Below are 23,680 nucleotides of genomic sequence, written 5' to 3'. Positions count from 1 at the left end.
CATCAAAATGTTTCTTGCATGGCAACATAAATCAACTAAGGGTAGCCTATCGACAAACACCACTTCTAGCTGCTATACTATTCTCTGTTCTACAAGTAACATAAGCTTTTCCTCCCACTCACTCCCTTCATTCACAAACATCTCTGAACAAGTAGCCGGGGATAACAATTCAAGAGAAAGGGAACCTCTTAAATATAGGCTAAATAATCAAAAGCAGAAGATCCCTTCTGGGGCTGGCTCTTCATAGGACAGAAGTTCAAATATGAATAGGCAGCATCTATCTGCCTATTCTGAGGCATAACTACAAAATCATTTTAAAATATACATTATTGGTGATAATTCCATCATTCTTCAAATAAACCAAATCACTCACAAAATCTCATAGTCAGAAACCTTGTGAAGAAGGAAAGGGGTAGACTTTCATCCATGTGGTAATAATATACAGTTCAGCATAAGAGTGAAAGGGAAATAATTATTTAAAATAGTGAATGTACATATGCACATTTCCATTTTTTAAGAATATGAACACTCTTACTTCTGTCCAAGACAATTGAATTCCAATCAAATATTGTTACTGAACCAAATACTGTGATTGAATGCGACTCCAGCTTGCCTCTCTTCCCTAAGAAAAAATTTTAAAACCTGGAATCTACTACAAATATGTTAACCTCTCTCATTAGCTCAAGAAAGAACAAAAACAGTGAAGTGAACTTAGAAGCTGTATTTACTAGGGGAATTCCCGGAAGAAGAGCTCTCATAATCTTCTACTTTAAAATTTCACTTATAAGACACAAATTAAATCCACATTTGTGGGGGAAGGGGGGGAGACAAACGAAAAATCCAAGCATGTCTCTTACATATTTTCTCACTTGGTTCACAGGTACTACCACTGTAATGTTTAGTCACTGGTTATTTTACTTTGATATTCCTATCTGAATACAGACTTACCTGATATTTTTCCTATACTTATAACATTCAAATTAGCTGTATATGCATAATAAATGTTGGGCATAATCACAGCGTCAATTTTCTTGTAAAGCAGAGCTTATTTCAGGCAAGGTCTAGCTTCAGAACTGAAATAAACACACACAGCAGGAAAGTTATAATATATATTTTGTTTTTTCAGGCCATGAGAACCCTTACATTTCAATAAACATATATTAACAAAATGAGAACTGTCAACAAAACACTCTAGTTGTGTGAAGGTTACTCAAATTTTTCACATACGTGGTACTGGACACCCTTTGTAAACAAAAACTAAAAAATATATATTTGAAGTTCAGGGTCCACAAAAACATCACGGGAAAAAAAGAAGAAAAAGAAAATATGAACCTAAGCTGATTCCAGCAGGAGGAAATTTTCCCACATGCAGAGGTATTCACCACGAAGCAAAAGATAGTAAGAGGCCTCAGTGCGAAACTGGAGCTCCCCGAATTTACAGACCCAGGAAATCAGGGCAGGGTGTTAAATCTTCCCTTACACCTAAACCTATAACCTGCAACTACCTCAACCACAGAATTTCTCAAAGTAAATCAAACCCGGTTCAGATGGATTCAAAATACGTTTATGAATCACAAGAACAAACAAATGTCTCCAATCACCTGCCTCAGGAGAAGCATTAAAATTCTCAATTATCATATTTTATTTCAAACAATTTAGGAAGTGTGTAACCAGGCTAACCCTAAACATTCATCATAGTACAGGAATAGTTAAAAGTAGTAAATGAAAAATTCTGATCTCAAAACAATTCACATTTGCATCTAAAATGTTACAATGAAACCACATAACTCCCTCCTCAAAATGTTTCATGTGATGTCTCCTTGAAGTGGCTTTCACTTTAGCTATGTGTGGCTTCCTTTATTTGCTTCAGCAACGAAAATATGAAAATGAATACAGGCATACCTCACTTATTGTGTTTTGCTTTACTGCACTTTGCAGGTATTACATTTTTTACAAACTGAAGATTTATGGCAATTCGGTCACAAGCAAGTCTAGCGGTGCCATTTTTCTATCAGCATGTGCTCACTTGGTGTCTCTGTGTGACATTTTGGTAATTCTCATAATATTTCAAACTTTTTCATTATTATTATCTGTTATGGTAATCTGTGATCCACGGTTTTGTATGTTACTATTGTAATTGTTTTAAAGCACTTCGTGCCACACCTATGTAAGACAACAAATTTAACAAATAAATGTGTGTGCTCCGACTGCTCTGCTGACCAGTCATTCCCCCATCTCTCTCTGTCTCTCCTTGGGTCTCCCTATTCCCTGAGACAAGATAATATTGAAAATGAGGCTAAACAACCCTGAAGTGGTCTCTAACTGTTCAAGTGAAAAGTCACACACGTTTCACTTTAAATCAAAAGGCAGAAATGATTAAGTTTCTCGAGCAAGGCATATCGAAAGTGGAGACAGGCCCAAAGCCAGGCCTCTTGTGCCAAACAGCCAAGTTGTGAATGCAAAGGAAAAGCTCTTCAAAGAAATTAAAGGTGCTGTCTAGTGAACGCACAAATGATAAGAAAGCCAAAGAGACTAATGGCAATATAAGAAAAGTTTTTGTGATCCGGATAGATCAAACCAATCACAGAATTCTCTTAAGCCAACACCTAATCAGCAGCAAGACCCTAACTCTCTTCAATTCCATGGAGGCTGAGAGAGGTGAGGAAGCTGCAGAGGAAAAGCTGGAAATCAGCAGAAGTTGGTTCACAAAGTTTAAGGCAAAAAGTCATCTCCACAACATAAAAGTGCAAACTGACGCAGCAAATTTTAATGCAGAAGCTACACCAAGTTATCCAGGAGACCTTGCTAATAAGATCATTAATGAAGGTGGCTACACTCAACAACAAATTTTCAATAGGGATGAAACAGCCTTCTATTGGAAGAAGATGCCGCCTAGGACTTTCACAGCTAGAGAGGGAAAGTCAACTCTCGGCTTCAAAATTTCAAAGGACAGGCTGACTCCCTTTTTTAGGGGCTAATGCAGCTGGTAACTTAAGTTGAGACCAGTGCTCATTTACCATTCTGAAAATCCTAAAGCTCTTAAGAATTACGCTAAATCTACTCTGCCTGTGCTCTGTAAGTGGAACAACAAAGCCTGGATAACAGCACATCTGTTTACAGCATTGTTTGCTGAATATTTTAAGCTCTTGGCTGAGATTGAGATTTTCTGCTCAGAGAAAAAAAAAATTCCTTTCAAAATATTACTGCTCTTTGCGATGCACCTAGTCACCCAAGAGCTCTGATCTTGTACACAGCATCCATTCTGCAGTCCATGGATCAAGGAGTAATTTAAACTTTCAAGTTTTACTATTTAAGAAATACATCTCATAAGACTATCACTGACATACATAGTGATTCCTCTAATAGATCTGGACAAAGTACATTGAAAATCTTCTGGAAAGGATTCACCATTCCAGATGCCATTAAGAACATTCATGATTAATGAAAGAGGTCAAAACATCCACATTAACAGGAGTTTGAAATAAACTGACTTTGAGGAATTTAAGCCTTCAGTGGAGGGAGTAACTACACATGTGGCAGAAATATCAAGAGAACTAGAATTAAAAGTGAATCCTGAAGACGGGACTGACTTGGTGCAATACCATGATAAAATTTTAATGGATAAAGAGTTGCTTCTCAAAGATGAGCAAAGTAGGTAGTTTCTTTGGAATCTAAAAAAACTACTTCCTTTGCTCATCCTTGAGAAGCAACTCAAAGGATTTTGAATACTACATACACTCACCTGATAAAGCAACAGCCACCCCAAGACACTGAAAGTTCAGATGATCATTAGCACAACAGTTACGTATTTTTTAAGTGAAGTATGTACACTGCTTTTTCAAACATAATGTTATTGCACACTTAACAGACTACAGTAGTGTAAACATAACTTTAACATGCATTGTGAACCAAAAAGTTTGTGTGACTAGCTTTCTTGTGAAATTCGCTCTATTGTGGCAGTTTGGAATATCTCCAAACCCACAATATCTTCAAAATATGCCTGTATAAAGCCACAATATGTCCAAAATTTGCCTGTATAAAAAAAGCAATGTCTATAAAAAACGGCTAACAGTGTATAATAACTAGCACTACATTTTTTTCCAGTCTTAACCTAGGGGAAAAACTTAAGGTCCAATTAAAATGACTTCTTTATGGACCTCATAGTTGGTACTTCATGTTTTGGATCGTTTGTGTTGTAACACCGTAATAAGGTCAATAATGTCAAGAAAAGCATAATTTACAGTCTAGTCCCATTGTTGTGGGCCTCAACTACATATTTCTACAAAGAAGACAAAAATGTTTACCCCACGAAAAGTAATAGATTTTTCTCCCACAGAAAACGCCACAGATGTTCAGCCAAAATGATTTCCAGGAGCAACGATATTTTATATAAAAACAAATCCCTAATAACTAAGTATTTTCTATCAATTCACTGACACTATCTAATATATTTAGCCTCATCTTGCTCTCAAGTTAGTGTTATGGTGATAAAAACCCAGGATCTGAGACAAGACTTGGAGTCCAAATACCTGATCCACCACTTACTCACTAGGAAACTTCACATAAGGTACTTAAAATGAGGTAATATACATGCAAGGCATGGATATTAATGCCATTAAAATTTTTAGAATACAAAGCTCAAAAAATATCAAAACACTTTATTGCTTTTTTTCTTTGAGCAAGATCCTATGGAGAAGCAAACTCACCTACAAATTAACAGTGTTCTCTTCAAATATGTGTAAAATATTACAAAACATTTGCCAAAAATAAATGCACAAATTCTCTAATCATTATCCTTAGAAAGTTCATTTGTTCCACTCCCTGAAATCACAAAAGATTAAAGCTCAAGGTAGGCAAAAACACTGGACATTCTTTAAAAAGTTATTCTGAAGTAGAGCTACAGAAAAATATACCAACTAGGTAAGAAAAACATCAAGGACAACAATTCCTCATGCACCTCCCTTTTCTACAGAAGCCACAGCTTATTAACATGGGGAATTTGTCCCATGTTACATATGCAGAATCAAAGCAATCTGTGAATACACTCACCCAAAATGACTGGCTCCAAAAATGAATTTAGCAGCCATGTTTGGGTAAATGTCTAGACAAATATACTAATGGCATAAATTGGAACAAATAACTAAAAAGAATAGGTAAAAGTATTCCAGATTCTTATTTTAAGTCTCAAAAGGCTAGAATCAGAGGTTAGCAAGAATAAATCGAACTGAGATATTACTTTCAATTTTGTGTTTACAAATAAAAATTACAAAATCTAGAGTAAAGGAGACCGGGTTTATAAGTTCATCACATGAAAATGCTCAGGGAAAGTCAGGTATTCCTAAAGTTCAAAGTATGAGAGAAAGTAATTCAACTGGAGCTAAAGTATGACATGGGTCGGGAAGAGAGGAAGTACTTTGCTTCATTATTCTTGTGTAATAAACAGAAATATCTTCTCCAGTCAATTTGTTGTAAAAACACAAATGAAGAATAATGTGCTAGGCATTGCACTAAGCACTGGAGAGATCAAGTGGATAAGACCCTGCCCCTCAGAGATTTCTCAGTTAATGAAGAAAAAATGCTGCAAACATTTGTGATCCATTGTGCATACAAGGGACGAGAAGTAGCACAGACAGCTGGTAAGGGTTTCAGAGAAGTTTCACACAGGACAGACAGACTAAAAGTGTTCCATGCAGAGGTAAAGCAAATGAAAAGCAGGGAAGGAGTGCTTCGGGTGTTTAGGTCCTTCAGCTCAATCAACTTTTATTATATGCCAAACACAGATAAACATTCAGAATACATATACAAATAAAAAATGCTCCCAGCTCCCAAAAATTTATATTCAAATACATTGAAGACTTAAAATAAGTTCAGTACAATGTAACATATGCTATAAGTATTTTCAGAATTCATGTGATAGGGTCAAATTCCATAATATACAGACTTCCTACACACCAGTAAAAAAAGGGATCAACCACCAAGTAGGTATTGGCATAATCAAATGTTCATTTTACAAAATAATCCTAGTGACAATGTGACAAAATACATGTATGCAAGAGAAAAAGGTTGAAAGCAGAGACACTGATGTTGTGAGGCTCCTGCAGCACTAGGTTAGAAGTATTTAAAAGACTTGAACTGAAAGGTATGTTTAGTTGACTGGATGGGTGGTGATGACATCACCAAGCACAGGAAACACAGGAGAAAAGACACCCAACTGTATTTTCACCATACCCATCCATAGCAACCGCTGTATATAGGGTTTGAGAGACAGCTCAAGAGAAAAGTCTAGGTTGCAAATACAGACATGCCAGTGATCATCCTACAGGCAGTAATCAATCCTGTAAGTGTAAGGACATGAGACTGCCTAGAAGAAGGTATAAAGGGATAAGGGAACATCAACATTTAGGATTCAGTCAAGATGAGACAGCAAAAAACCCGAGAAAATAAAAAGTCATGAAAGCCAATAAGGACAACCTTTCAAGAAGAACAAAGTGATACCATGTCAAATATCACAGAAAGCAGCCATTGGACAGCTACTGCCAACCTCCCTCAGTGGATTGGTAGGGTCCCCCAAATGACTGTACAATGGATTTGATAGTGGATAGGAGGTGAGGAAGTGTATTACTTTAATGATAATTACTACTCCTTCTAGAAGTAAAAAGCATGGCTTTCAAAGGAGCTGTCCAGCAGCAAAATTACAATACCTAACATATATTGGGAACACTTTCCATGCAGGCACTAACACTAGATATTTTACATAATATTCCTCTCGCCGTTACAACAACCTTAAAAACTTAGTATTGTTTCCAAATTTCCATAAGAAAAATGGGTTCTGGATGGTTACATGACTTGCCCATGGACACACAGTTGGTATATGGAGGACAGAGGATTTAAGTCCAGGTTTTGTCTAGCTGTAAACCAATGCTCTTTCCACACTGTGATGCTGTCTCCCCATCACTGGAAGTATGTGGAGGGAGGCGGAGTGAAGAGTGGCTTGTTAACCATCTAACAGAAATACCTTTTCTTTTTGAAAGATAGTTTAACTAGCTCACTTCTGAGCCCTCTTCCACCTTCAATAGTCCATGATTCTATCTCATATACCCTGCTCATAAGTGAGTTATAATAGCTGCAGAATTCCAAATACAATTTTTTTTTTTTTTTTTTTTTTTTTTTTTTTTTTTTTTTTTTTTTGAGGCAAGGTCTCATACTGTTACCCAAGATGGAATGCAACAGCATGATCATGGCTCACCACAGCCTCAACCTCCTGGGCTCAAGCGATCCTCCCACCTCAGCCTCCTGAGCAGCAGCTGGGACAACAAGCATGCACTAACACGTCCAGTGTTTTTTTTTTTGTTTAGTTTTGTTTTTTTGTAGAGACAAGGTCTCACTATGATGTCCAGGCTGGTCTCAAATTCCTAGGCTCAAGTCATCTTCCCACCTCAGCCTCCCAAAGTATTGGGATTACAGGCATAAGCCACTGCACCTGGCCTCAATCTTCATTTTTTTCTCATATTATCAAACTAATTTTAATGCCTGCTAAAATTCATACTTAATAGGAAGACAATCTATAATTAAAATCATCCCTTGTTAAGTGGAAAGCAAAGACTTATCGACACTGAATCTCCCATGCTTTGTATAGCACTAGGCACAGAATGGTATTCAGTGTTTTGGAAATGAGTGAATGAAGGAATGGTCTGCCTCTTGTCTTTGATAACACTGACTATCATGTCAGGCAAAAACGGGCATCCATCTGTATTTTAAAATAAGCTCAAAGTCATAACACATGGCAATATATGCTACACTTCCCACAAATTAATATTGATTACATTTATTTTTGCAAAAAACGAAAACACAGTCTATGGAGGCAGCTTATCACTCCCTTTTCTGCATTCCACAGTAGGATGTAGCACCTTCTGCTATTAAAGTAAGCACAACTTATACTGTGGGTTCCTTTTGCTTCTCACACTGGACAGTAACCTTCAGATTGCCTACATTATGTTAGGCTGCAAGAACATAGTGCAGAGCCACACACATAGTGAGCGCTAAAAGTCTGACACATACGTAAGCAGGATGGGTAGATCGATGGCTTAAAAAGTAGAAGCAGTATCTTTCTAACAGCCATTTTACACTCAAGCAAATAATCTACTTACCAAGCAGGAGATTATATCATATGAGAAATAGGGATGCACGGAAAACCCAATGACATTTTTTTTTTCTTTTTTTTTTTTGAGGCAGAGTTTCCCTCTTGTAACCCAGGCTTGAGTGCAATGTCGTGATCTCTGCTCACTGCAACCTCTGCCTCCCGGGTTCAAGCGATTCTCCTGCCTCAGCCTCCCAAGTAGCTGAGATTACAGGCACCCGCCACCACGTCCAGCTAATTTTTATATTTTTAGTAGAGACGGTTTTTCGCCATGTTTGCCAGGCTGGTCTAAAACTCCTGACCACAGGTGATCCACCCACCCGGCCTCCCAAAGTACTGGGATTACCAGCATGAGCCACCGCGCCCAACCCCCAAGTGACACTTTCAAAGAGGCATGGGATATGGATTTAAAAAGAAGCGTGAAAGTTCACTCTCGAAAAGTCTCCTGAACAACAGGATATTTTTCCTAGATTCAACATTATCCAAAGGGAAAAAAATTTAAATTATCCAGTTCAGTAAATTATGTTTTAAAGATCAGGTACTTTGGAAATATCTATCAAAAAGGCCATTCTTATCTTAAAAAATCATGAAATTTCAGGTATGGCAGTCCCTGGAGACGTGTGAGGAGAGAAGACCTCATAAAGGACTTTGAAGTCACCCCAAATGTGCCTACCTAAATGTTTCAAGATCTACTCAATTTACAGACCTGGCTAGCAAAGGGACAGTCTCCCATGACAGGTCTCGGCCTTTCTTCCCTCCAGATATACATGATATAACATTCACTTCTATGAAACACTAGGATAAACAAATCCAGATTCTAATGAACCAACATAAAAAAAATGTTCAGGGAAATACACACATATGTAATTTCCACTGTGATTAAAGACCTATCAGTAAGATCCAGCAACTGCAAGTTATACAAAATGCCCACCATGACAGTTGAAGCTCCATCCCCTCATGTCAGAATGCAAGGGAAAGTAGCATTTTAGGGTTGAATGTGAATCCACTCTCGTTTATACACAGATATCTTAAAATAAGTCAGTGGCAAACTTCTGTAGGTTATCAGTAGCTGTTAATACCTCACAGCTGAGTCTAACACAACAATGTGTTGTGACACCATAGTTGGAAACCACTGGTCTCCTTCATAACTCAGTGAAACTCAAACTAGTTATCAAATTACAATCAAATTCACTAAATTTGCCAAACTCAACGGCATTAGGAGCAGACAATCTTCAAAGATTAGGCACAAGTGAAAGCAAGCACAAGAGGAAGGTTTGGCTCTGGTCAAGTGAGGTGCTGAACTAGTTGTCTTTGTGGCGTGATTTGAAAAGTAAACAAAGGGGCATGGCCTGTCTTTCACTAGCCCCACTATCACCACATGGTGCTATGCTTTCATCCTGTCTTTATTACTTGCCTGTATTATAAATGAAAGGTGAAAGCAATGCCTTTAGAAAGTCACTGTTAAAACACATCTGCTATCTAGATTTTACAGAGACTTCTACTTATAGACCAGATTAGGCATTTGATGACTTGAAACTGCATAAGTCATGGAAAAAAAAAAAAAAAAACAAGGGAATTTCAATGGGAAAGGCATAAGAACTAAGAGCATCATGACTGTGGCAATTCTCACCCTCCCAAGGGGTATCACGGGATGCTAAACTGGGCCCACCTGTAAAGACTTTTGAGTTCCAAGTTGGCATGAGGACACGGAAGGGCAAGCAAGAGTACCAAGTAACTGAGCACGAGATGCTGGAGGTTCTGTGGAATAAGTCAGTCAAGATCAACCTTTGTTCACTTCTCCAGTTTCAAGGGACTCCAACAGCCTGACTTGGGTTTAAAGGTAGACTCCTAGGATGGAGGAGGACCTAGAAACTGCCAGGCATGGGGGGCTCACACCTGTAATCCCAGCACTTTGGGAGGCCAAGGTGGGTGGATCACCTGAGATCAAGAATTCAAGACCAGCCTGGTCAATACGGTGAAATCCCATCTCTACTAAAAATACAAAAAGAAAAAAAAAATAGCCAGGTGTCGTGGCGGTGCCTGTAATTCCAGCTACTTGGGAGGCTGAGGCATGAGAATGGCTTGAACCCAAGACGCGGAGGTTGCAGTGAGCCAAGATCGCACCATAGGGCTCCAGCCTGGGCAACAAGAGCAAAACTTTGTCTCAAAAAAAAAAAAAAAAAAAAAAAAAAGCAAACAAAAAAAAAGCAGACTTAAGAACGAGAAAGCTGGCCAGCTATAGTGGTTCATGCCTGTAATCCCAGCACTTTGGGAGGCCAAGGCAGGTGGATCACTTGAGGTCAGGAGTTCAAGACCAGCTTGACCAACATGGTGAAACCCTGTCTCTACTAAAAATACAAAAAAATTAGCCAGGCAAGGTGGCACATGCCTGTAGTCCCAGCTACTCGGGAGGGTGAGGCACAAGAATCGTTTGAACCCCAGGAGCTGGAGGTTGCAGTGAGCCAAGATCGCGACACTGCGCTCCAGCCTAGGCGACAGAGTAAGACTGTCAAAAAAAAAAAACAAAAAACAAAAAAAAAACCTGTTTTTAATATCAAATGAGCTCTCTGGAGGCAAACAGGTAAGACTCATTCTATGGAATTCTGTAGGGCAATGCTAAGAACAAGGAAGTATATTCAAAGCATCAGATTGTAATCAAGCACAAGAAAATATTCCTTGAAAGCAGAGTTGTCCAGGATGGAGTGAGACGTATATGGAATAGAGAGCTGCCTCTCACTAGATGTGTACATGCAGGGATGGGATTCTATCCATCAGAGAGGCTGGACAAGGAGTTTCACATTAGAGATAGCCTGAGCTAGAATTCTGGTGTACCTTCCAATTCTAGGAGTCTGATTTGTATGCCTAAATTCAAGCATGAGCAAGTGTAAGAGATAAAAGGTCTCCCCTACATCCCCCAATCCTTCTCCCCAACAAATAAAGGATTCTGAGCCAGACAGAAAATTAGATTTATTTCCAAGGATCCTTCCAGCTTCAAAACGCCATTTGGTTTAGACTATTCTTTAGCACACATAAAGTTCACATTTACAACAAAAATAAATGAGAATCATTTATTCTCTCCATTCAGATGATTCCCATAAACCATCTCAAAGTCAAATGCCCCTAACTGGTTAAATTTTTTTAAAAATCACCTAATTCTCTGATGCTTCTAAATATTTCCTCTCTGTAGTTGACTGGCGTGATGAACATCTGAGTATGATCAACTACAGAAAGATGTTCTAGTATTTGAAGCCTGTAGTTAAATCACCACTCACCCTTTTTTGTTCAGACTGAATAATCTCTCAGTTCCTGTCACAATTTATTTAAAGTCCTTTAATCATCTTGGGGGCTATTTTATAAAACATACTCCAAAATTTAACACATCCATTTCTGGAAGGGCACGTGGAATGAGACAGAGTACTCAGGAAGAATTCTGACCAGAGGCAATGACAACAGAGATTCCCTCCTGGTTGCTGAATGCAAACCAACAGAAGCTAACAGTGAGATTTTATTTAGGAAACCATAATTTACCTAGTCTTCAACTCTTTGAAATGAAAGTATTTCTGTGTTAGTAAGAAAAAGTATATCCTGGCCCATGTGAGAGACCGGAAATATCGGTTCAGAACAAAAATAAAATGGAGCTTGGAAAGCCGCAGCTGGCTTTCTTTAAGCAGAAGTCATACGACCACATCTGGAGTAGTGCAGCTTTAGTGGTCTTCTGTAAGGATGGGACTAAGAGCAAGTGCTTCACTATACTGCCACTCTGTTGGTGTGGATTCCAGTACTGAGCTTTTCTAAAAACACTCACCATGCAGACATGCCATCAGGAGAGGTGACTCATGAGCAGCCTGTACTTGTGATGGGCCTGAACATTTTTTATTGGTATATACACAGTAAGTCATCAGGATGTATAGTATGTTTTAATCTTTGTTCTAATTCCTAATCTTATACATTTTTATTCATTTCAATTTGCACATGTGAAGACTAATATGGGCCTCCCACATGCTTGTCAAATGCCTCTCCCCTCAACTTAGTATCATTACCTGTCTTCCTGAGAAAGAAACCATCACTCACCTTTGAGGAAATCAACCTATACACATTGTGACAATAATCCACTAAAAGCCAACCACTCCCCATGGGAAGGCCACTTCTGCCAGTTATGCTTCTGCATGCTGGCTACTGAGCAACAATCATATAATGCCAGTTAATAAAATACAGCACTTCAAAACTTCATAGGAAAACACACTTCTACAACGACGGGAGCTTACAAGTCAAGAAACTCATCAGACGTTTGCATACTGATCATGATTTAAGATTGACAAAATTTCAAAACATAAAGGAATCCTATAATTTAGAAATTTAAATCCATCTTATCCTTTATGTTATTTCATTCCTTTAACAACCATGTATCAAATGCCTATTCTACAGCAGGCCCTGTGCTAGAGCTAAAGATACAAAAGTAGATAGAACTTCTGTCTCTAGGACTTTCCACTTCCTGGGGAAGGAGAGGCAGACAAGGAAACAAGTCATCACAGCAACATGCTTTTATCAAGGTGTTCTCTGTGAGAAGGAAGAGGCTCAATTCCTTTATTCTAAGTGAAGGTGTCAGGAGATGCAGGTCCCAGAGGATGCAACTTCTGAACTGAAGCTCGAAAGAAGAGAACTGAATGATCAGGAGAACGTTTGTTATCCCAATAATCAGGCCCACACAAAACAGGAATGTGTGTAACTTTAATAGCATTAAATATAATGAACCAACAATGCCAGATTTATCATTTTTTAAAATGTAATTCCTTTGTAAAAAGCAAACAAAAAATAAAATAAACCTGAATTCCTGATTCAGGTTCCATCCTTTTAAGAATATATCCTGCTTTTAATTTAACTTGATAAAATGGCATAACTTACAAGATGTTTTAAAAACAAATGTCAATGGATGGCTCAAAGCCCACTTGTAAGAATCTAAGGAGTCAACAGCGTTAGTGCTACCTTTTTCTTAACTTTTCATAGCCTGTGTATTTTTCCACTGGAAGGCATCCAATGACATTTTGGGAGCCAGAGAAAGGAAAGAGGTCATGCTGGAGAAGGCTGCATTTCTGGATTACAAAAGCACTATAGGAAATGATATATTGAGATGCAAACAGGGAAACAGGTTTTTTCCAATTTGTTTTCTTTTTCATGAAATTTACCAGGTCATTTTATCTTCAAGTCCATGTCTAGACAATAATTAAAATACACAAATCACCCAATAAATCAAACACTCATTGATTAACGTATTTTTTCTCACTTGTCAGAAATTGATCAGCCTAAGGGGGAATACAATAAAAACTGAAAGACAGGTGTCAGGTTCAAGCAAATAAACTAAACTGAATAGAACTTAGCCTTTTATATTCAGCAGGGATAAAGTGAGTTCAAGTGACCAAACAAAACAGCTCTCATTCTAATTGTGTAACCTTATTAATGCCTCCTTCTCATACTCCATGCCCCGATTGGGCTGGAGAAAGAAGCACTCCAATTCGCCAGTCACCATACAGAACCGTTTACAAATGGAACTTAATATAATACACTCAAAATAAAAACAAAGGCTTCAGAAGGCACATGAGAATTTTGCAATGCCCATATCATTCAACAAGAATTTATTCAGTGCATAATGAGCAAGGCATTGAGCTAGGGACCAATAAGACAATGACCATTTTTTTCAAACTAAAACTTTGAATAAAAATATTAACAATTTTATGCAACTTCCAAGTATATGCAGCAACCAAGACACATAGTTTAGACACTGACAGACTAGAATTTCCAAAACATTTTGATATTACATAGAAACAACTGGACATTTTAAATGAAAACTACTACTAATTCTTCCTCAAAGAAAGGAAAGCTAGGACAATAAAATCACCACAGAAAGACTCACTTTAAGTCTAAGAATCTTAGAGCTGATGAAAATTTTTTAAATTTAGCTCCATATAAATAAAACTCTGTCTTTGAACATCAACCACCATTCTTCCGGTTTCACAGCTGTCGAAAGTACCTGAAATTGACAAACATTGTAAAGTAGTATGTCATAATCTTGAGGTAGCTTTTATAAATCATTGATATCTACTTGTTTTCCTCTTTTGCAGAAAGATACACACAAAACTTCCAGTTGCAAAAGACAGAAGTTCACAGACAGGCAGACCATTTTTTAAAATAGAGTCACAGTATATTTTGCTGTGACTATCCAAAAGCATGGATAAGGAAAACAAAAAGAAGGAAAACAAAGTTCTATTCCTCTCTATGATGGTCTCAAAAAGAATCTACTTGAATTCCAAAAACATAGCATTTTAATAATTTATTGCCACTTCCTCAGTGAGGGCTTTTATTTTTTAATATCTAAAGTTTCCACTATCCGAGTGTGTATTTGTTAAAACAGATTTGAGATACCAGCAACTGGGCTAGGTCATAAAGTTGACAACCCATCTGATTTAAGCCATTATTCAGAACCCCTAACCATGGAGGAATACAATATTGTTATTTGACTTCTCAAATGAAATATAATTGATGGATTCATATAAAAGATAGAATTATTGTAAAATAAAATGATTTTAGAATGCTGAAAATGTCAAGAGTACTAAAGACTTAATTTACAAACTAAAATCCTATTTCATTGCACACATCAGTCCCACCTAATGACTGCTTTAAAAATAGGAATGCAACACCTCAGAATCACTGACTGATATTTTGACCTGAGCCTGCTCTAGAAATTAACAAAATCATCAAATCTGAGGATTTTGTTTGTCAAACCAGAGCATCAGTGTGGGTCATTACCTGGAGTTCAGACAAACAGGCTTAAGACAACATCCTTCAAAATGAAAGTAAATGACATTCCTTTGCAGGAGAGTATGCTATTCTATTCCTGTGTATATATTTACCTGAACAGAAAGCAATGTTTAACAGTATTTCTTTAGTGAACCTCAGGCCAAGGTCAAACTAGATCATAATATTTATTACCAGAATTTTATGTCTACTAAATACAGAAATATAAAAAGCTTCCTCTCCCAATCACACCATTTTACATAGCTAATTATTGAGTAAAACAAAATGGGTAACAAAATGCGAAGAGACTTTAAATATACCAAAAGAAGTGGCCATTTACTTTTTTTCTTTTCTTTTTTTTTTTTTTTTTTTTTTTTTTTTTAAGAGATATGGTCTTGCTATGTTGTCCAAACTTCCACCTCAGCCTCCCAAAGTGCTGGGATTATAGGTGTGAGCCACCACACCTGGCCAGTGGCAATTTTCAAAAATATTTTTAAGTGAGAAAAGCCTCTTTAATAAAGAAAATAATTTGTTTACACTTACCTGTAACCATTCTATGTATTCTGTCTCCACTTCTTTAACTATAAAAATAAAATTCATCATAACCTACTCTTGACCCAAGGCACTCATGGCTTTCAATACTAATGGTTCTGATTATTCCCAGGTGACCAAAACATACATAACATGTTGTCATTTCTAATTCTGTGTTAGCAGTGACTGAATCGCCATTACCAGGCGGTGGACAAAGTGTAACCACCCACCCCCCATATCCCATTTGATTATCCTCTGGTCCTCACAAGTTGGCAGTGGATACAATTAATCCCCTTTTATGTATAGGGAAAGTTAGCCTGTGAAGTTATAACATATACCAGTGGAGTTACAGAAAGTTGAAGTTCAAGGTCTCACCATATCCCTCTTATATATCAAGAGACTGCTACATCAGAAAGTTGCTGAAAAAAAATTGACAAAATGATTTTTAGTAATTATCAAAATTCTGTATCATGAATCACCACCATTCTTCACAGTTCTGGAAGTATTCAAAATGGTAATTTAACCATCACATCTCCATTGCTAAAAGGAGAGTGAGTATCTCTGCAAAAATGGTGTTTTCCAATGAGGTCACCCTAAATGGATTCTTTATTTGGTGTCATAATTAGTTTCAAATTTACACATAGCTGACACAAAAAAAGATAAGGAAAAGCATGAGAGACCAATTACAAAAGTTATAAATGAATGGTATCTCAAAATCATATTTCATCTCTCTAAAATTACAAATAAATAAAGAGACAAACAGATTTTAAAAGGCATATTTTTAAACAAATCTTAGAGTAAACCTCATTAATTAGATGCTAGATGTTAAATTTTTCCTATTTTAACTGGATGTCTTAAGATATACTGTCCATTTAAAGTAAGGGTTCTGTTCCACACTTCCCAAAAAAACTATTATCTTCAAAATGTTGATTATTCTAATTGATGGCATTTTAGAATCACCAGAATTCCCCTGAATCCCAGTCTCAATTGTTCCATTAATCATTAAATTTACTGAATGTATTTACAACAATGTACTTGTGTTATATTCACTTTATAATAGTCCCGAAAGGAAATGTTAATAAATAGACCAACCTAACTTGTAACGAGCAGGATGAATTTGCACACTGTTCACTAAGTATTGAAAAGAATTTGTTCTCTTGGCCTATTAACAATGCTGGAACTACGTTGTTTATACTTTTTGATTACTGGACCCCTTTCTTCACATCCAATGCTGATGTAAACTTCAGCCAACAAACACTGGTGTTTTTTCACAATAAATTTAAATTCATGATACTGAATTAATAAAGTTTCACTATACTCAAATTGAAAACCAGATACATGAAACTCAACTGATGGTAACAAAATGTCAGCAAAATAAATTCACAAGTTCTTCTTGGAACACCACAAATAAATGACATTATTTACTACTCTGTTGCATCAAGGTCTAAACACCACAGTTATTACCAATGTGGCATATTTGTTTTCTTTTTAAGTAGTATTATCAGTCTCACCCAGCTAGAAATACTAGTGACTGGAATGCTTATTTACTTACTAATACTTAATTAGCATCTTCTTGCTTCTATATAGGATCTTAGTATCTTTTCAGAATTCCCCTATGTGTACTCTGTCTACATGAAGTACTAAGCTGTGAATACACCTGGAAAACAGCTCATTCTCTAGAGCCAAAAGCAACCTTACACAAAGCACAACAACGTACTACCTACAGTTTCTGAGAGATTCCACAAAACTCTTCTCAGAAATTTATTCTCAACAGCCTCCCATAGTTTACAAAATTTCTACCATTACAATCAGTTTGAGTTAAGGTAAAAGTCCCATCACAAAATAACTTGGGGATGGGAACAGAGGGAAGGAAGGTTAAGAGATTTAACAAAGCCAAACACTCATTATCACATAGGGTTTAATTTCCTCTAAGTATTTTTAACTATTACATAGCAAAGTTCTATGACCAACAGGGAATGCTAGGGCCAGACAAAACATTCTAAGCAGGAATAGAGAGAAATGAAGAAAAGCCAAAGTTTGGGACAAGGCCTGTAGAGTACCACCAAGAGAAAAATCAGGACAGGGGTTGAGGGGAGGAAGACGGTTATTCTTCTATTTATTGCCGTCGGTTTGCTGTATGTATCTTTAAAAACATAATGTAAAACAATAAATAGATCAAACTATTTTGATTTCCAGCAAATGTCATTAGCAAGATGTTTTCACTGAATTTTTCTACTTTCCATTGTTTTAATCCAAGAAGACTCAAAATGAAACAGCACTAGTTTTGCTAACTGAAGTAACTTTTTCTCCTGGGATAATCTAAATGAATATTTTTCATCTCCACTGCCATCATTCTCTTTCATTTTTAAGGTTTAGAACTGATCAGGGTCTCTGAATACATGCTAGCAGATTCTATAAACCTCAAAAATAACATAGTTGAGACAAACTCAACCTACCTCTCTAAAGCTGCATTCTAAAAGTACAATTAAGAAAACAGTCACATCATATTACTACAAACCACAAGCACATCTTTATTTGTAAATAGCAATCTGTTATACAACAAAAGCCAGATGACACTAACAATGGTAACTGTAAGCAAATGCCACGGCATGCCATGGTAATAACAATCTGAATATTTATTTCTGTATGCATATATAGTAAATAATACTACACATACTTTGTAAAAAAAAAAAAAAAAAAAACTTAAGGGGCACAAATACTTCCTCAAGGATAACTTCTTTTCTGTATTAAAGAATGATTTAAATAGCCATTGAGATGAAGTTCTAACAAAATTTCAAGTAAATCATGGTTTCTAAACTCCGTATTATCTAATTTTTGGAAATTAAATCACTTGTTAGTAGGTTTCACATCCAGCATACCCATACTTTCCATTCATTCAATATGTGTATACATATTCAAGAGGAAATATTATTTCACAGAAGGCTAATAATCAAAATAGATTATCTCAAATAACTAATCACAAAAATCTTATGTACGACAAAATGTTGAATCCAACCTTGGATAATGCCTTTCATGCCAATAATATAAAGTCTACAAGAAAACACAGGATAAACAACAACAGGGTATCCACCTTAAAATCAGGATTCATCAACAAAACTTCTATAAACAAAATTTCACATTTCACATCTCACACCAGGATCTCTATCAAAACAAATGCAAAATTAACTTTTCCTATTTTGAGTCTATTATCCACATAGTATGTAAATAAAATTTTTGAAATTATGGGAGGGTGTGTGTATCTAAAATGAAAAGTCATTTATAATGATACAGCATTGAAAAAAACCAAGGCAAAGTAGCCTTGGAATGGTTGATTGGGCTCTTCCATTTGCTCTTCCATTCTAACTGGTAGAGACACTAAGCCAGAAAGTATAAACATTTATTTTTACATGTTCACCTGATGACATGACTTTACATTTACATTAAGAATCCACATCCTGTGATTTAAAACAGGGAATGTGACCCTATGTGTGCACAAGTGTTTTTTTAATTGACAACACATTCACTAGTATCATTTGAATTGTAAGTTTTACATTGTTTTGATCTTAACCTAGATTAGAGCTACATCTAAACTTCACACATTCAGGAGACAGTTATCATTCTCTAATATTCCAGCAAAGGGTCTCAATTTTTGAAAATGTCAACAGAAGCCTTTCATGCAAAACACAGCTCTCTCAAATAAATCTGAATGGACTGTTTCCATGAAAATCCATGCCCGCAGGAAAAATAAAATAGCTGTGCATCTCTCTGCAGCCCTATTTCAAATAATTTTTGCAGAGCTATTTCCTCATTATTTTCATGGGTGTATGAATCCTGCACAGAAACTGAAGCAGGAATGATTCCGGTATAACCAAAACAAAAGAAGATATTTTGTTCTTTCTGAAAAAAGGGAACACAATTTCCCCCATCACCACTGCCACTCACACAGAAAAATTACTTTAGAAATTGAGTAAACCTCTAAGGAGAAAGAATCATTTCTGAAACCCCAGAGGGACTTGTGTATCATGGTCTTTGGGCTGCTGGGTTTACTTCACTTTCAAGTGCTCATGGTGCGAAAGACTTGACTGCCTTGCACTCTAGCTGCATGCTCTGGCCACATTAGATACCATCTCTGTTCTACACACCACATACACACATTACACCAGCCAGAGCTGTTTCCAATTTCAGAGGCCCGCTCCGCGCACAGCTCTTGCCCATCCCTGCTTTGCTTGGTGTCCTGACCCCCAGGAATGAGAGATACTACTTAATCCAGGCGGGTCTGCTCTGCTGCCTCATCCTTCCAGGATTCATAGGATGATTCCTCCCCCACTACACCGAGGAATACAAGGAGGCCGGTGGATCCCCGTGCGATAGAGAGAACAACCACAGCCTGTCCCCTTCCTCACTCCGCACATCCCAGTTTCTCTTTGCCAGCAACCTCAGTGCCATCCTCGCCAGGAGTTTATCATCCCGGAGGCGGGGAAGAGGAGGCAGTAATAGGAATCAAACAGCCCGTTACAAAAAGGATGCCAGGGCACGGAGGAAGCAGGCGGAATGAGGTTATCACTTGGGAGGTGTGCACGAGTGGAGAACCCTTCAAGAGCAATGACAGGTCGGCGGGGGCCTGCCGGGGATGGCAAGGGAGGCTAGAGAAGTGGTTTTCGTGTCTCTCCCCGGGGCGTGCGGGGGAAATCCCGGGGCGGCAACGGCTGGTGCTCTCGGGTCGTTCCCCGCCTCCCGCGCCCCCCGCGGCCACCCTCCAGCCAGCGGCCGCCCCCGCCTCCGCCCCGCGCGGAAGGAAGCGCCGGGCTCCCCCCACGCTCTCCCGCTTTCTCGCGAGTCCTGTGCAGGCCCTTCCAGGGGAGGGGGAGGGGGAAGGGGGCGCGGAGGGAATTGCTGCAATGGAGCGCCAAGAGAACCCTGCCGGAGCGAGGCAGTCGGTGGAAAGCCACGGCCACATAAAAATGCAATATTAATTTTTTAAAAGCCATAAATCACCCCTCCCTCTGCAGAAGAAAACCATAAACCCGATCCCATGCAAGCCTGCGAGCAGCCACCCACTTCCTATTTCTGTCACAGCAGCTACACCCTACCAGCAACCACCCCCCGGGCGCCCCCTCCCGCCACCGCCACCCCCGCCGCCACCTCCCCGCGGCTCAGCCATTTGCCAACTGACGCCCCCGTCAATAAAAATGCCCCAAGTGAGGCTGGGTGGGACGCGTGGGGGAAGGGCGCCGCGGGGGCGGGGGGTTCGCGGGTTGCACAATATCCTAGAAGGTCCGCGGCTGGAGCGGGTAGAGGAGAACCTGGGGCGGGGGAGGGGAGGCGAGGCGAGGCGAGCTGCCCAGGCGCCTGCGGCACACGGTGCACCCAGGCCACCGCGGCGCTCCGCTTACCTTTCACCACCCTGTCGGTCGTCGACAACTTGGGATCAATTGCCTTAGGCTCGGACATCTCCAGCCGCCGGAGGACAGCGACGCGCTGCTCGTCCGTCCGACTGCACACCCCGACCGGACCGGCGGGCCAGACACTCAACGCCGCCGCCGCGCTGCAAACCGCTCGGCTGGAGGTCTAGGCTCTGAGCTGGCTTTAAAGTTGCTGCCTTCTCCGCGCGTCCCTCCTCCGCCGCCGCCGCCTTCACTCCTCCTCCGCCGCTGCCGACAGCCCAGCCGACTCGCTCTGGGCTGCGCGTGTGTGGTGGTTATTTATTTATTTTCTAAGCACGCCTCCCGGTTCTTCTTTTATTCTTGGGGGAAGGGGGATGGGGAGAAGCGCACACACGAGCACCCACCCCGGCACGGAGAACCGGCACCGCGGAATGGAGCCCCACGCGCGCACACACGGTCGGGATTAAGACCGATCACATGGGGAAGGCCGGGGGCGAGGGAGGAGAGGCAGGGCCGCCGATGTCAGTGCCACCAGCCGCACCTTGGCGTCCCCGGCGGCGGAGAGGCGGCCGCCGCTGCTGCCGCTGCCGCTGCCGCTGTTGCTGCCGCTGCTGCTGTTGCTGCTGTTACCGCTGCTTCTCCACACCGAGCGCCGCCGCTGGTGCCGCGGCTGCCGGAGACGTCCCGCCGCCGCGATCGCCCGCGCTCGCCTCTGCCTCCCCGCGCCGCTCCTCCACTCACACAGGCACAGTCGCGGAGCTCGGCAGACACAGTCCCGGGCACAGCCTACCCCCCTCCGCCGCTGCCGCTGCCGCTGCCGCCGCCGCCGCCGCCGCCGCCGCCGCACCGCGCCCGCCTCCGCCTCCTCCCCTTCCTCCTCCCGGCCCCCGCCTCTTGCGCGCCGGCAGCCTCCTCCTCCCCACTGAGCCCGCCCCCGACCTCCCGCCCCGACGTCGGAGTCCCGCACGTTCATTGGCTAGAGTGCACATCACTCAGTGCCAGGTGGCGGCCTCTCCGCTCGTCCCGCCTCCCGCTCCTCCTCGTTGTCCCCGCCCCTTGCTCTGTTTTCTCCCAGCTGCCGGACCAGCGGGCCTCCAGCCTCCACCGCCCAGTCCCTGCTCAGGTGTCACTTTTGCTGGCAGGCCGAGATTAGGGAAAGAGAGTGGGCAAGGGGTCGCGGCCGGGAGGAGAAGGGCTCTACCACGCCACCCTCCTTTGGCCTCTGAACGCGGACCCCGCACACGCACACCCGCGCCTCTTTGGCAAGCGTGCCTTGTCGGCTGGGTTAAGCCGCAGTGTGAGTAGCCAAGTGCAGAGGGTGTCTCCGGTTGTTTGCGTGGCCCACGAGAGGGCAAGAAGAGAAAAGGCGGGGATAGGAGGGAAGAGGGTGGGGGTAAGAGGCAGCCCTGAGAGGGCGGAGGAAGGAAGAGGCTGGGAGCTTGGCGCCCGCGGCGCAGCTGCCGTCGCTGCCGCAGCTGTCCAGGGAGGTTCGCCAAAACGGCGACGAATAAACAACTTACCTTGCGGAGAAAAGCTGCGACTGCGATGGGGTGTACGGTTGTTTTTGCTTTTGCGTTGGCGGCGTAGGGGCTGTTATTGTGTCCCACCCAGGCGTGCACACCGAGCGGCGGGGCGCTGTGGAACGCCGGAGCGGGCTAGCGGAGGAGCATGCTGATCAAGCCCCAGCGACCCAGGGCAACTCGGAGTTACCTGGGACAGCCCTGCGGATCTCCAAGAACCGAAGAGACGGGAGAAACACGGGAAAGGGTGGCCTTTTCCCTGTTCACACACACACACACACGCAGCCACTGGCCGGGACAGTTGACACCCATCTTCCTTCCCTGCTCCTTCGAGTCATTCTACACCCGCTTGGTGCTGCCAGTGCGGGCAGGGCCTTGGAGTCCAAAGCGGATCCCCACACTTGTCCCTCCGGTTGAAAAGAAACTAGAGAAGAGAAAGTCAGGCTCGGCAGAGCTAAGAGTGATAGTGGCCCAAATGTTCCTTCCTGGCCCGCCTGCTGTGCCACAGAGTCTGAAAAGCGGGTCTCCGTCTACCAGAAGGTCACCTCCACACAGCCCCTCTCCGCGACCAACCGCAGCACCCAAGGACTGGCAACGTGGTTGGAGGTTTTGGGGGGAATTATGAAGAAATCTGAATAAATTTCTCACCCTTCGTCTTTCCTGTTTTATTTCCAAAGTCCTTCAGTATCAGGTTTTTCCTATTTCCTCAATTGACCACGGGTCCAATAAAAGATTTTATACCACACACACACACACACACACACACACACACACACGAAAACGAAAAATTTAGGGAGCTGGGAGATGAAGCCAGAAGTGTTTTGGAGACAAGGATTAGATTAAAGCTCAAACTTGAAAATTTTGAGTAAGAGACTGATTGTACTGCAGCATGGCTTTGATGTGGACTGCACTGTATAGAAACACACACTAGATACCTCTGTGGAGGCCTAGCAAAAAGAGCAGACGCAGGGTGTATCCCACCAGGATAGGGAGCCTGCCACTGGCACTGAGATTCTGCTGCCCAATTTCCAACCCCAGGATACTGGGTGGCAATTAGACAATTCATTCAATAAATATATTTTCTGTACTCCTTTTATTTATATGCCAGACACTGGTGGGTAATTAGGTGGGGAGGGAGTGTATTCGAAAATTGTTCTTGCCCTCAATAAAGCCTAGAATTTTCAGAGAACATAAAATTATGAGCTCTGAGAGGTCACTGTAATCTCCTCAGGAAGAGGTTGTTTAAAACAGCCTCCTGAGCACAGGCAGAGCTAGTTGCTAAGGCAGATTTGGGAAGCTGGTCCCTGGCCAGATGGCAC

The 23,680-nt window shown here is 40.9% G+C and overlaps 1 protein-coding gene across 6 annotated transcripts in view; it reads right to left on the bottom strand.

Moving 5' to 3' along the window:
• Positions 1 to 21,664, bottom strand: part of PPP3CA (protein phosphatase 3 catalytic subunit alpha) — a 330,028-nt gene extending 308,364 nt beyond the window's left edge. For 3 of the 6 annotated variants that reach the window (XM_050791108.1, XM_050791106.1, XM_050791109.1), the window contains exon 1: positions 949 to 20,161. Coding sequence is in view for 2 of the 6 variants with exons in the window: in XM_050791104.1 (XP_050647061.1) it covers positions 20,851 to 20,908 (58 nt within the window). In the remaining 4 variants the exon portion in view is untranslated. Of the gene's footprint in view, positions 1 to 948; positions 20,162 to 20,850 lie in introns of those variants that run through there. The other 3 variants (XM_050791104.1, XM_050791105.1, XM_050791110.1) reach the window with 2 other exon arrangements.
• Between the last annotated feature and the right edge of the window lie 2,016 nt (positions 21,665 to 23,680).

This window comes from Macaca thibetana, chromosome 5, assembly GCF_024542745.1.
Source record: "Macaca thibetana thibetana isolate TM-01 chromosome 5, ASM2454274v1, whole genome shotgun sequence".
In the NCBI taxonomy this organism is placed as follows: Eukaryota; Metazoa; Chordata; class Mammalia; order Primates; family Cercopithecidae; genus Macaca; species Macaca thibetana.
This window is presented reverse-complemented; position numbering and strand designations above follow the sequence as displayed.